The 15,318-nt window shown below is 41.8% G+C and overlaps 1 protein-coding gene across 2 annotated transcripts in view; it reads left to right on the top strand.

Annotated features, from left to right (window-relative positions):
• Positions 1–15,318, top strand: part of supt6h (SPT6 homolog, histone chaperone and transcription elongation factor) — a 68,676-nt gene that overhangs the window by 18,450 nt on the left and 34,908 nt on the right. For both annotated transcript variants that reach the window (XM_061962984.1, XM_061962983.1), the window contains exons 8-14: positions 2,881–2,982; positions 3,059–3,172; positions 3,250–3,339; positions 7,938–8,080; positions 8,202–8,347; positions 8,457–8,564; positions 8,638–8,918. In XM_061962984.1, coding sequence (XP_061818968.1) covers positions 2,881–2,982; positions 3,059–3,172; positions 3,250–3,339; positions 7,938–8,080; positions 8,202–8,347; positions 8,457–8,564; positions 8,638–8,918 — 984 coding nt within the window. The remainder of the gene's footprint in view (positions 1–2,880; positions 2,983–3,058; positions 3,173–3,249; positions 3,340–7,937; positions 8,081–8,201; positions 8,348–8,456; positions 8,565–8,637; positions 8,919–15,318) is intronic.

Below are 15,318 nucleotides of genomic sequence, written 5' to 3'. Positions count from 1 at the left end.
ATAGTTTTTGGCTACAATCGGGCACATTTACATTTTATATGTTCAATAATGTGCATTAATTGTTGCATGTAAAAAAAAGTTGTATAAATATAATACCAAATGGTAACTTCCTATTAGGAGTTTTACTATACGTCTATGAACAAGCTTATTGGTGTGTTTAGCAGGACAGGCGAAATTCAAGTTTAAGAAAATGCGGTCGTTTATAAATTATTTAATGTTTCTCTGAGGCCTAGTAGAAAATGCGTCACGGACCGGTGGTTGGAGACCACTGTGGTACACGACAGACAAAGCAATGCACACACACTTTCTGTAATATTATCCTCTCTCTAGACTCGTATTAATCTACCTGTTAATTTCTTGGTAATATCTGCTAACTTTTTGCTGTAACATGGTTCAATACATGTCTGTTTAAGCGAACTAAGCACTTACTCTTTTGTTATTTCAAGCTGGCTTAGCATTAGCATGTTTACTTAAATGATAAATGGGTTATACTTGTATAGCGCTTTTCTACCTTCAAGGTACTCAAAGCGCTTTGACAGTATTACCACATTCACCCATTCACACACACATTCACACACTGATGGCGGGAGCTGCCATGCAAGGCGCTAGCTAACCAGTAGCCATCAGGAGCAAGGGGTGAAGTGTCTTGCCCAAGGACACAACGGACGTGACTAGGATGGTAGAAGGTGGAGATTGCACCCCAGTAACCAGCAACACTCCGATTGCTGGCACGGCCACTCTACCAACTTCGCCACGCCGTCCCTACTTGTCGTCTGCTGCTCTGTTGCGCGATGTGAGGCGTTTTATGGAAATTTATCTGAGCTGTCTATACCAGTGTGCAGCTTTTTAAACATCACAAAATGCTTTTCTTTTTTGAGGAAGTTAAATTTAGTGTTTTGTTGTTTATTTCAATTGCTGCTATTTTAAAGGGGAACATTATCACAATTTCAGAAGGGTTAAAACCATTAAAAATCAGTTCCCAGTGGCTTATTTTATTTTTCGAAGTTTTTTTCAAAATTTTACTCATCGCGCAATATCCCTAAAAAAAAGCTTCAAAGTGCCTGATTTTAACCATCGTTATATACACCCGTCCATTTTCATGTGACGTCACACAGTGATGCCAATACAAACAAACATGGCGGTTAGAACAGCAAGCTATAGCGACATTAGCTCGGATTCACACTCGGATTTCAGTGCCTTAAGCGATTCAACAGATTACGCATGTATTGAAACGGATGGTTGTAGTGTGGAGGCAGGTAGCGGAAACGAAATTGAAGAAGAAACTGAAGCTATTGAGCCATATCGGTTTGAACCGTATGCAAGCGAAACCGACACGACAGCCAGCGACACGGGAGAAAGCGAGGACGAATTCGGCGATCGCCTTCTAACCAACGATTGGTATGTGTTTGTTTGGCATTAAAGGAAACTAACAACTCTGAACTAGGTTTACAGCATATGAAATACATTTGGCAACAACATGCACTTTGAGAGTGCAGACAGCCCAGTTTTCATCAATTAATATATTCTGTAGACATACCCTCATCCGCTCTCTTTTCCTGAAAGCTGATCTGTCCAGTCCAGTTGGAAATGCATCTGCTTTGAGTGTCCCAGGATATCCACACATTCTTGCCATCTCTGTCGTAGCATAGCTTTCGTCGGTAAAGTGTGCGGAACGAACGTCCAATTTCTTGCCACTTTCGCATCTTTGGGCCACTGGTGCAACTTGAATCCGTCCCTGTTCGTGTTGTTACACCCTCCGACAACACACCGACGAGGCATGATGTCTCCAAGGTACGGAAAACAGTCGAAAAAACGGAAAATAACAGAGCTGATTTGACTCGGTGTTTGTAATGTGTTTGAGAAAATGGTGGATTGCTTCCCGATGTGACGTCACATCGTGACGTCATCGCTCCGAGAGCGAATAATAGAAAGGCGTTTAATTCGCCAAAATTCACCCATTTAGAGTTCGAAAATCGGTTAAAAAAATATATGGTCTTTTTTCTGCAACATCAAGGTATATATTGACGCTTACATAGGTCTGGTGATAATGTTCCCCTTTAACAGTGTTTTTAATACATAAACAAGGTTCATTGTTTTTTTTAAGCACTTTGTCTTTCTTTTCTTTTAAATGGACAACATTTTATTAGCCATTTCCACTTTGTAACAGCTGGATGAGTAGCACAGTTACAGTATGAATAAATATTTATGAATGAATTAGTAATCTTTGTTGTTAGTAAGCACATGCCTAAAATAACTTAAGCTGCATTTAGTAATCGATGGAAAAGTTAGAGCCATTAATTGTGTACGCTTTATTATCCGATTAGCCGACTAATCGTTAAGATAATCGTTGACTAATCGACTATCAAAATCATCCTTAATTGCAGCCCTATATGAGTACATAGTTTGCACCATGAATTATAATAATAATAATAATAATAATAACTGGGATTTATATAGCGCTTTTCTAAGTACCCAAAGTCGCTTTACATGTAGAACCCATCAATCATTCACACCTGGTGGTGGTAAGCTACTTTCATAGCCACAGCTGCCCTGGGGTAGACTGACGGAAGCGTGGCTGCAATTTGCGCCAACGGCCCCTCCGACCACCACCTATCATTCATCATTCAATTCACCGGTGTGAGTGGCACCGGGGACAAAGGGTGAAGTGTCCCGCCCAAGGACACAACGGCAGCGATTTTTGGATGGTAAGAGGCGGGGAGCGAACCTGCAACCCTCAGGTTTCTGGCACGGTTGCTCTACCCACTACGCCATGCCGCCCCATAATAATTATGATCTCAATTCTACGCCCGACAATGGAGAGTCACACTTTTCCCGGAATGCAGACCTTCTGCACGCTGACATTCTATGTATGTTCCTCAGCTGCGATCCATCCCAGTCAAACCGGCAGAGGATGACGAGCTGGAAGAGGAGGCAGAGTGGATCTTCAGACACTGCTTCTCCACGCTCACCATCTCCATTCAGGTCGCAACTGCTTCCCTCCCGGCCAGGTTAGACTTGTGAAGAAAGGGGTTCCACTTCCTCTCTTCTCTGTGAACAGGAGAGCACGGATTATTTGGACCGAGGCACGACAACCAACTTCAGCCGGAAAGGCCCCAGCACCATCGCCAAAATCAAAGAGGCGCTCAACTTCATGAGGAATCAACAATTTGAGGTTTGTTTGGAGGCTTTTTCTGCGTATGTGTGAAAATGAAAGTAACCGCTGGGCTTGTCTTGTGTGCTTTTGTCCAGGTGCCCTTTATCGCTTTCTACAGAAAAGAATACGTGGAGCCTGAACTGAACATTAATGACCTGTGGAAAGTGTGGCAGTGGGATGAAAAGGTATGACACATGTTTTACATTTAAGTACTAAAGATGCTAAAAGCAACCAAATGTAGGTCAATATACAGTACAGGCCAAAAGTCTGGACACACCTTCTCCTCATTCAATGCGTTGTCTTAATTTTCATGACAATTTACATTGTAGATTGTCACTGAAGGCATCAAAACTATGAATGAACACATGTGTAATTATGTACTTAACAAACAAATAACTGAAAGCATGATTTATATTTCTAGTTTCTTCAAAATAGCTCTGATTACTGCTTTGCACACTCTTGTCATTCTCTTGATGAGCTTCAAGCTCACCTGTGAAGATAAAACCATTTCAGGTGACTACCTCTTGAAGCTGATCAAGAGAATGCCAAGAGTGTAAAGCAGTACCGTAATCAGAGCAAAGGGTGGCTATTTTGAAGAAACTAGAATATAAAACATGTTATGTTATTTCACCTTTTTCTGTTAAGTACATAACTCCACATGTGTTCATTCATAGTTTTGATGCCTGATATTTTTTTAATGAAAAATAAATGTAGTAAAACAAGATGTAACAACTGGACATCAGTTATCATAATCATTTTGAAATGTTCAAATCTTTTTTATTTTTTTTTATTTCATCATTAAAAATATTAATATTCCTTAAAGGGGAACATTATCACAATTTCAGAAGGGTTAAAACCAGTAAAAATCAGTTCCCAGTGGCTTATTTTATTTTTCGAAGTTTTTTTTCTAAATTTTACCCATCACGGAATATCCCTAAAAAAGCTTCAAAGTGTCTGATTTTAACCATCGTTATATACACCCGTCCATTTTCCTGTGACGTCACACAGTGATGCCAATACAAACAAACATGGCGGAAATAACAGCAAGGTATAGCGACATTAGCTCGGATTCAGACTCGGATTTCAGCGGCTAAACACTGTCTGATAAGATAATTACTAACAACTATGAACTAGGTTTACAGCATATGAAATACATTTGGCAACAACATGCACTTTGAGAGTGCAGACAGCCCATTTCAGGCGCGCTAAGAACATATATTTTTCCACGATTTCAGCACTCAGGTTAACCATACCTATAGACACAAAATACTGCATTACACAAGACTACCCGAATGTACTCGAATGATTGAAAAAAATAAATGTTTTTAAGCTACATTATTGGTAAACACAGTTTACCGTATTTTCCGCACTATAAGGCGCACCGGATTATTAGCCGCACCTTCAATGAATGGCATATTTCATAACTTTGTCCACCAATAAGCCGCCCCGGACTATAAGCCGCGCCTACGCTGCGCTAAAGGGAATGTCAAAAAAACAGTCAGATAGGTCAGTCAAACTTTAATAATATATTAAAAACCAGCGTTCTAACAACTCTGTTCACTCCCAAAATGTACGCAAATGTGCAATCACAAACATAGTAAAATTCAAAATAGTGCAGAGCAATAGCAACATAATGTTGCTCGAACGTTAATGTCACAACACACAAAATAAACATAGCGCTCACTTTCTGAAGTTATTCTTCATTCGTAAATCCTTCGTCTTCGGTGTCCGAAGTGAAAAGTTGGGCAAATTTACGATCCACTGGCAGATGTTGGCGTCGTCTGGCGCTGCCTCCTCGTCTTAGTGAAGGTGTGTTCGCCTTCTGTCTTCCATTGTTCCCACGCAGTTAGCAGTCTAGCTTCGAATGCCCTGTTGACACCAATATCTAGCGGCTGGAGGTCTTTTGTCAATCCACCCGGAATGACGGCGAGTATTGAATTAAGCGCGTAAGCGTGTCTCTCAATGTGCTGTTATGAGCTAGCAAATATAACAACTACACTACCCAGCATGCAACGATAGTTACGAGCATGCGCGGTAGCCCTGAGAAGTTCCCACGCAGTTAGCAGTCTAGCTTCGAATGCCCTGTTGACACCAATATCTAGCGGCTGGAGGTCTTTTGTCAATCCACCCGGAATGACGGCGAGTATTGAATTAAGCGCGTAAGCGTGTCTCTCAATGTGCTGTTATGAGCTAGCAAATATAACAACTACACTACCCAGCATGCAACGATAGTTACGAGCATGCGCGGTAGCCCTGAGAAGCGTTGTTGTATGCTGGGAGTTCGAATGTGGTTATGAGCACGCTGTGAGAAAACGTTGAGAACTCAGTTAACACGCCTCGTCTGCATTATTTATAATTAGACAGACAACACACTTAATAGGAGCCATTTTGGGGTCTTTACATAAACACACAAATGGAAATGAAACGTCACATATCCCAGCATGCACCGCGCGCTTCTTCTACGGGGAAAAAAGATGGCGGCTGTTTACCGTAGTTGCGAGACCTAAACTTTATGAAAATGAATCTTAATATTTATCCATATATAAAGCGCACCGGGTTATAAGGCGCACTGTCAGCTTTTGAGAAAATTAGTGTTTTTTAGGTGCGCCTTATAGTGCGGAAAATACGGTATGTATAATAATTTACGTAAAACAGCGAGTACCCGGTAATGAATAAAGTTTTCATCAATTAATATATTCTGTAGACATACCCTCATCCGCTCTCTTTTCCTGAAAGCTGATCTGTCCAGTTTTGGACTTGATGTCAGGGAAGCTAGGGTCGATATTCTTCTCTTGATCATCTTGGGTGGCATAAGGGACGGTGTGAGCCAAGACATCCAGGGGGTTTAGCTCGCTCGTCTGCGGGAACAAACTGCCGCCATTGCTTGCCGTGCTACCGAGGTCCTTTGTCCCTGAATTGCTCACACACTCCGGCAGATTCAATGGGGGGCTGGCGGCAGATTTCTTTGACTTTATCGTTGGAAATGCATCTGCTTTGAGTGTCGCAGGATATCCACACATTCTTGCCATCTCTGTCGTAGCATAGCTTTCGTCGGTAAAGTGTGCGGAACAAACGTCCAATTTCTTGCCACTTTCGCATCTTTGGGCCACTGGTGCAACTTGAATCCGTCCCTGTTCGTGTTGTTACACCCTCCGACAACACACCGACGAGGCATGATGTCTCCAAGGTACGGAAAACAGTCGAAAAAACGGAACATAACAGAGCTGATTTGACTCTGTGTTTGAGAAAATGCCGGATTGCTTCCCGATGTGACGTCACGTTGTGACGTCATCGCTCCGAGAGCGAATAATAGAAAGGCGTTTAATTCGCCAAAATTCACCCATTTAGAGTTCGGAAATCGGTTAGAAAAATATATGGTCTTTTTTCTGCAACATCAAGGTATATATTGACGCTTACATAGGTCTGGTGATAATGTTCCCCTTTAAGTACATAACTCCACATGTGTTCATTCATAGTTTGATGCCTGATATTTTTTTTATTGAAAAAAAAAATGTTGTAGTAAAACAAGATGTAACAACTGGACATCAGTTATCATAATCAGCTCATTTTGAAATGTTCAAATCTTTTTTTATTTTTTTTATTTCATCATTAAAAATATTAATATTCCTTAACACACAAAATTACCCAAAATCGGTACCGTTGAGTACCGGTATCGATTCAAATGTGAAATGTACACATCCCTACCATCAATCAAATAGTCGACTAATGTAAGGAACCCCTGGGTAATTGATCTCAATATTAATCAATTATTTAATTATTTTTTACAACAAGGGCCAATAAAAAACAAGACCTGGACTGAAAAGGTCCTCTGGGTTGTACTTTGGAGCACTTAGGGACATAAATTACATTCTGTCGTTTAAATGGGATAGGAATATTTGGCATGTTTATGAAGAGACTGGGATGAGAATCAGCACCTCCAAGTCCGAGTCCATGGTTCTCGCCCGGAAAAGGGTGGAGTGCCATCTCCGGGTTGGGGAGGAGACCCTGCCCCAAGTGGAGGAGTTCAAGTACCTCGGAGTCTTGTTCACGAGTGAGGGAAGAGTGGATCGTGAGATCGACAGGCGGATCGGTGCGGCATCTTCAGTAATGCGGACGCTGTATCGATCCGTTGTGGTGAAGAAGGAGCTGAGCCGGAAGGCAAAGCTCTCGATTTACCGGTCGATCTACGTTCCCATCCTCACCTATGGTCATGAGCTTTGGGTTTTGACCGAAAGGACAAGATCACGGGTACAAGCGGCCGAAATGAGTTTCCTCCGCCGGGTGGCGGGGCTCTCCCTTAGAGATAGGGTGAGAAGCTCTGCCATCCGGGGGGAGCTCAAAGTAAAGCCGCTGCTCCTCCACATCGAGAGGAGCCAGATGAGGTGGTTCGGGCATCTGGTCAGGATGCCACCCGATCGCCTCCCTCGGTAGTTGTTTAGGGCACTTCCGACCGGTAGGAGGCCACGGGGAAGACCCAGGACACGTTGGGAAGACTATGTCTCCCAGCTGTTCTGGGAATGCTTCGGGATCCCCCGGGAGGAGCTGAACGAAGTGGCTGGGGAGAGGGAAGTCTGGGCTTCCCTGCTTAGGCTGCTGCCCCCGCGACCCGACCTCGGATAAGCGGAAGAAGATGGATGGATGGCATGTTTATAAAAAAAGAAAAAGAAAAGAACAATGTATGGACTTGCTTTTCCTAAAATGACTGGTAATCTGAAGCTATATGACAATAAATGAAATAAAAGCTCTTTAATGTAACCTTCATGGTGTTATTTCCCTCCATTAGTGGACTCAGCTCAAGACCCGCAAGCAGAACCTGACCCGCCTCTTTCAGAAGATGCAATCCTACCAGTTTGAGCAAATTTCAGCCGACCCGGACAAACCTTTAGCTGACGGAATCCGTCCGCTGGACACTTCCGACATGGAAAGGTACTTCCAGCTCGTACTGCACTACATACAAACATACATATATACACCTTCTTCTTCATGTGACATTGTCATCCTCTTGCTGTGCGAAAACCCGTCTGTAACAAGCAAATATCGTTTGTAGGCTGAAAGACGTTCAGACTCTGGAGGAGCTCGGCGACATCTACAACCACTTCCTGCTTTACTACGGCCGAGACATTCCCAAAATGCAGAATGCTGCCAAGACCAGGAAGAAGAGGCTCAGGAAGATCAAGGAAGTCACAGAAGATGGTGAGAGGGTTGAAGAAGGCACCTGGAGCTCTTCGCACACCATCCTAAAGTCTTGTCACGTTGCATGGTCTGCTGTGTCAAATACGTCATGTGGAAATTGTCCTTCAAGGTGAGGAGGAGGAGGTGGAGGTAGAAGAGGAAGAGGAGCAGAAAGGTCCTGACCTCAAGCTGGCGTCCCGCAGAGACATGTACAGCATCTGTCAGAGTGTAGGACTCGGTATGTATATCATTTTGAAATAATTCATCTGCAGCACCTTTATCATTCTCATCGTCATCTCCCCTCACCGCAGACGGCCTGGCCAAAAAGTTCGGCTTGACCCCCGAGCAGTTTGGAGAGAACCTGCGAGACAGCTACCAGCGCCACGAGACCGAGCAGTTCCCGGCCGAGCCGGTGGAGCTGGCCAAGGACTACGTGTGCAGCCAGTTCCCCAACACGGAGACGGTCCTGGAGGGGACTCGCTACATGGTGGCCATGCAGATTGCTCGGGAACCTCTGGTCAGGCACGTGCTGCGGCAGACCTTCCAGGAGAGGGCCAAGATCAACATCAAGCCCACCAAAAAGGGCAAAAAGGTTTGTTGTGTGCTCAAAAAGTACCTTAAAGGGGAACATTATCACAATTTCAGAAGGGTTAAAACCATTAAAAATATTATTATATATTTTATTTTTCGAAGTTTTTTTCAAAATGTTACTCATCACGCAATATCCCTAAAAAAAGCTTCAAAGTGCCTGATTTTAACCATCGTTATATACACCCGTCCATTTTCCTGTGACGTCACACAGTGATGCCAATACAAACAAACATGGCGGTTAGAACAGCAAGCTATAGCGACATTAGCTCGGATTCAGACTCGGATTTCAGCGGCTTAAGCGATTCAACAGATTATGCATGTATTGAAACAGATGGTTGTAGTGTGGATGCAGGTAGCGAAAACGAAATTGAAGAAGAAACTGAAGCTATTGAGCCATATCGGTTTGAGCCGTATGCAAGCGAAACCGACGAAAACGACACGACAGCCAGCGACACGAGAGAAAGCGAGGACGAATTCGGCGATCGCCTTCTAACCAACGATTGGTATGTGTTTGTTTGGCATTAAAGGAAACTAACAACTATGAACTAGGTTTACAGCATATGAAATACATTTGGCAACAACATGCACTTTGAGAGTGCAGACAGCCCAGTTTTCATCAATTAATATATTCTGTAGACATACCCTCATCCGCTCTCTTTTCCTGAAAGCTGATCTGTCCAGTCCAGTTGGAAATGCATCTGCTTTGAGTGTCGCAGGATATCCACGCATTCTTGCCGTCTCTGTCGTAGCATAGCTTTCGTCGGTAAAGTGTGCGGAACAAACGTCCAATTTCTTGCCACTTTCGCACCTTTGGGCCACTGGTGCAACTTGAATCCCGTCCCTGTTCGTGTTGTTACACCCTCCGACAACACACCGACGAGGCATGATGTCTCCAAGGTACAGAAAACAGTTGAAAAAACGGAAAATAACAGAGCTGATTTCACTCGGTGTTTGTAATGTGTTTGAGAAAATGGCGGATTGCTTTCCGATGTGACGTCACGTTGTGACGTCATCACTCCGAGAGCGAATAATAGAAAGGCGTTTAAATCGCCAAAATTCACCCATTTAGAGTTCGAAAATCGGTTAAAAAAATGTATGGTCTTTTTTCTGCAACATCAAGGTATATATTGACGTTTACATAGGTCTGGTGATAATGTTCCCCTTTAAACTCAGGCTGCACAATTAATCGCATTTTAATTTTGGTCACGATTTTGGTTGCTACGATTAAATGAGTGGTATCGTCGGCGATATTAGCATTTAAAAAGCAGGCTCCTCTGCATTTCAAACTGAGCACCGAACGATAGACGTGGACTCATGTGAGAGTGAGTGACAACAGAGGTTGAAGGTAGAGATGTCCGATAATGGCTTTTTTGCCGATATTCCGATATTGTCCAACTCTTAATTACCGATTCCGATATCATCCGATGCCGATATATACAGTCGTGGAATTAACGCGTTATTATGCTTAATTTTGTTGTGATGCCCCGCTGGATGCATTAAACAATGTAACAAGGTTTTCCAAAATAAATCAACTCAAGTTATGGAAAAAAATGCCAACATGGCACTGCCATATTTATTATTGAAGTCACAAAGTGCATTATTTTTTTTAACATGCCTCAAAACAGCAGCGTGGAATTTGGGACATGTTCTCCCTGAGAGAGCATGAGGAGGTTGAGGTGGGAGGGGATGGGGGGTAGGTGGGGTGTATATTGTAGTGTCCCGGAAGAGTTAGTGCTGCAAGGGGTTCTGGGTATTTGTTCTGTCGTGTTTATGTTGTGTTACGGTGCGGATGTTCTCCCGAAATGTGTTTGTCATTCTTGTTTGGTGTGGGTTCACAGTGTGGTGCATATTTGTAACAGTGTTAAATTTGTTTATACGGCCACCCTCAGTGTGACCTGTATGGCTGTTGACCAAGTATGCTATGCATTCACTTGTGTGTGTGAAAAGCCGTAGATATTATGTGATTGGGCCGGCACGCCTCCAATATTGTTGTCTGGGAAAAATTCGGGAGAATGGTTGCCCCGGGAGATTTTCGGGAGGGGCACTGAAATTCGGGAGTCTCCCGGGAAAATCGGGAGGGTTGGCCATTATGATTGGGAGACGCAACTGCTCTGTACTTCTCCCTACGTCCGTTTACCACGCCGTACAGCGGTGTTTTAAAAAGTCATACATTTTACTTTTTGAAACCGATACCGATAATTTCCGATATTACATTTTAAAGCATTTATCGGCCGATAATATCGGCAGTCCGATATTAACGGACATCTCTAGTTGAAGGTAGATCAGCCAGTAGTTTCCGAATATTGTAGGAAACATAAATGCATGATTGCATCGGTGCCTTCCCCTCCCGCAGAGTTACCCACAGTGTACCAACAGGCACGCTTTTTAAACACAACTGCACGTTTTGCCGTTCTGTAGGCACTCCCGCTCATTTCCCGAAACCCCAAAACGCCCCCCTCGCAACAAACGCCAGGACAAGTTGCACTGAAACGCTGCGTTGGTGTGCACATCCAAACAAATGATCGAGTTGCGGAGACACGTTAAGCATAAACGACACTTCCCTTCTTTTGTCAACCGCCATCGTTTGTCCGCGCTGACGGAGCCGGCCGCCCACAACTGACACAAAGCCCTGACAAAAAGCTACACAAGCGGGGGTTCTCAAAATACAAACAACCGTAACATCAACCGTGCACCGAGGGATTAATCCACCTCGCAAAAACACGGCAAAATAATGGATGTAATAAGGTTTTATTTGGCCGAAGACATATGTCCCAAATATACTGTGAGCAGTAAAATGAATGTGTTTCTTTCTATGTGCCTTTCATGTGTTTATTTTTTCACTTGTTTGCACTTTATGATCGCACTTTGCAATGGCATATTTATTTTAGTTAGCCGTTTGTCTTATACACATTTAATTTTATTATGAATTAATAATTTTTATAGTTTCATTTTGAAATGAAAGCCAAGTTCACATATTGTTTGTTAAAAATAGAAAGTGCAACAAAATGTTCTAATTAACAGTAAATAATCATGATTAATAGTTGTCATTTCATTATTGATGAAAATAATCATGATTATTATTTTGGTCATAATCACGCAGCCCTAGTTTAAACACGCTAAAATATTTTGACTATAACCAAAATAAATAGACACGTTAAAAAAGCCACTATTTTGCATGGTTTCTGTTTCTTATGCTTTGCTGGTGTTTTAGTCTTAGTATTTTATTTGTATTAATCGCTAAGCTTTTATTATGGTACAAATTGGTTTGTACTATAGAAGTTTATGATGTATTTAAATGAAAAGTGCATAGCAAACTAGGGATGTCCCGATCCAGGTTTTTGCACTTCCGATCCGATACCGATATTGTTTTTGCATTTCCGATCCGATACCGATACTGACCGATACTGGCCTATCCGAGCATGTATTAAAGTTTAAAGTTATTTAGCCTACTTAGTTGTCAGAATCATGTTGAAAAGGGTTTTAGTACTCTTGATAACAACTAGCCAGCTGAATTAGGGGAGTTTGAATAATACACAATGGTTGGTAACAAGAAACTGACCTGTTTATTCAAGGATAAACACAAAATAGAGAAAATTATACATGACAAACAGAAATGGCATCATTGAACTAGGGCTGGGCGATATGGCCTTTTTTTAATATTGCGATATTTTAAGGCCATATTGCGATACACAATATATATCTCGATATTTTGCCTTAGCCTTGAATGAGCACTTGATGCATATAATCACAGCAGTATGATGATTCTATGTGTTTTGATTGATTGATTGAGACTTTTATTAGTAGGTTGCACAGTGAAGTACATATTACGTACAATTGACCACTAAATGGTAACACCCCAATAAGTTTTTCAACTTGTTTAAGTCGGGGTCCACTTAAATTGATTCATGACACAGATATATACTATCATCATAATACAGTCATCACACAAGATAATCACATTGAATTATTTACATTATTTATAATCCAGGGTGTGGAGGGGGGCGCCTGATGTAAGTGTCAAAAAGACAGCCAAAAGAGTTTGATATGAGAATAAATCTAAAGTTAAAATATAGGGTAGAAATGCACCCATTTGCAGGAAATGTAGTCTTGATTTTCAAAATTTTCTTTCAAGGCTTGCATGTCTACATTAAAACATTATTCTTCATACTGCATTAATATATGCTACTTTTAAACTTTCATGCAGAGAAGGAAATCACAACTAAAAAAATCACTAATTCTTTCATACGGTGTTGATGTGGAAATTTTTGCCTCAGCATTTTGATGGTGTGGGCGTGTGGAACCGAATGGAGATAAGCGTCTCGACAGACGTCACAATATTTGAACAATGATGACGAAAACTGTTTTCTCTGTCGTGTCGGTGTGTTGAAAATTGTTATGCGCTTATTTTTTTATTAGATTTTGTGCGTGGCGTAGATTTGCTATGCGCAGAGGACGCTTAAACAGTGCGCAATTTTACAGGCGAGCACCTTAGAGGGAGCGTTGCTCGCACGGCTGCGCTAGCATCACAGCTAACGTTAGCCATGCTGCTACCTCTCTGCTTGGGGAGGACGTATACGTGTGTGACGTATGACGTGACAGTATGTGACGTGTGTAAGAAGGTGCGCTGCTGTCTGTGAGAGGGAGACACAGGAAAGAGTGAGAAGAGCCTGTCGTGTAATGCCAGCAGCTAAAAGCAACTGCGTGAGAATTCACAGACATGTAAATGTGTTGAAGGTGTGCTGGAAAATGCGGAACGAAAATTACGGAGCAGCAGAAAAGTGGAATGTATTATTTAAATCGGTGCGTTGGAAAACACGGACCGGAGTTTTTTTTTAAACTGGATCTGGATCTGCATTTTCCCATGCCTTGCCGATACGCAATTTTTGGCAAATATCGGCAGCCGATCCGATCCAAATATCGCATCGGGACATCCCTATAGCAAACATCTATTATTATTATTATGTATTATTTCTGCTGGGTGTTGTGGCTTCCTACTCTGTTGAGCGGTCCCCTGAACGCACCGTAAAAACAGTTCTGTCCAAATTATAATTTCAATTATTTATTTAAAATAGGGACCGCAAACATTATTGAACATACATGTAATATGTGAATATGTCAGGTTTTAGCCAAAAGCTCATTTCCACCTGTAGTCTCCAGGCAGGTTGGTGTATCCATAGGATCAAGTGACAATAACATTCACACAAAACAGAGAAAGGTCAGGATTACCACCACATACTCTGTAACAATCAGCTAATTTAAAGAAGAGTTCAAAAACAGGTACCGGTAGTTACTTAAAAAAAAAAAATGTAAATAAAAAATCAAATAAAAAGGAGGAATGTGTAAGCATCGCACATATCCCGAATAAAGTGCCATGACATATTGCACACAGCCCGGATAAAGTGTCAAATGTAAAAGTGTAAATGTGTAAATGATGTTTAAGTGCTCATTGATTAAATTACCTTTTATCATCGTGTTTGTTTGTGTGATCACAAATCTTTTTACTTTTGAACCTGGTTTTTAAATAGAACGATCACTCTGTATTAAGAGAGCACAGCTTGTAGATTCAATGTGCACATTTGAATAGCTTAGTTGCTCAAACTCTAATGAGTTTATATAAGTTTAGATTGGGGTATGTTGTTTCTTAACGGGGAAATACGTTAGTCAGCTGTTTTCATGTTAGCATTTTTAACTAGCGAGCTGGCGCCAGTCAGTCCGTGAGTTTATCAAAGTGCAGTTTTATCAATCTCGGTTTTTCCATAATTTTCATTAAAACGTTAATTTTAACCGTCAATACTTTTAATGTGGTTATTATCAATACCATTTATAATTATGTCCCTACCAGAGGTGGGTAGTAACGCGCTACATTTACTCCGTTACATCTACTTGAGTAACTTTTGGGATAAATTGTACTTCTAAGAGTAGTTTTAATGCAACATACTTTTACTTTTACTTGAGTATATTTATAGAGAAGAAACGCTACTTTTACTCCGCTACTTTTATCTACATTCAGCTCGCTACTCGCTACTAATTTTTATCGATCTGATAATGCACGCTTTGTTTGTTTTGGTCTGTCAGACAGACCTTCATAGTGCCTGCGTTTCAACAAATACAGTCACTGGTGACGTTCACTCCTGGTGACGTTGGACCAATCAAACAGAGCCAGGGGTCACATGACCTGACTTAAACAAGTTGAAAAACTTATACGGGTCTTACCATTTAGTGGTAAATTGTACGGAATATGTACTGTACTGTGCAATCTACTAATAATAGTTCCAATCAATCAATCAAAAATGTGAAGGAAAAAAGACCCTTTTTTTATTTCAACCGTACTTCCCGTCAAAAGCCTAAAGACTGACTGCACAGTTCCTGTCTTCACAATAAAAGTGCCGCTCCATCGCGCC

Source organism: Nerophis lumbriciformis, linkage group LG09 (genome assembly GCF_033978685.3).
Source record: "Nerophis lumbriciformis linkage group LG09, RoL_Nlum_v2.1, whole genome shotgun sequence".
Classification (NCBI taxonomy): domain Eukaryota; kingdom Metazoa; phylum Chordata; class Actinopteri; order Syngnathiformes; family Syngnathidae; genus Nerophis; species Nerophis lumbriciformis.
This window is presented reverse-complemented; position numbering and strand designations above follow the sequence as displayed.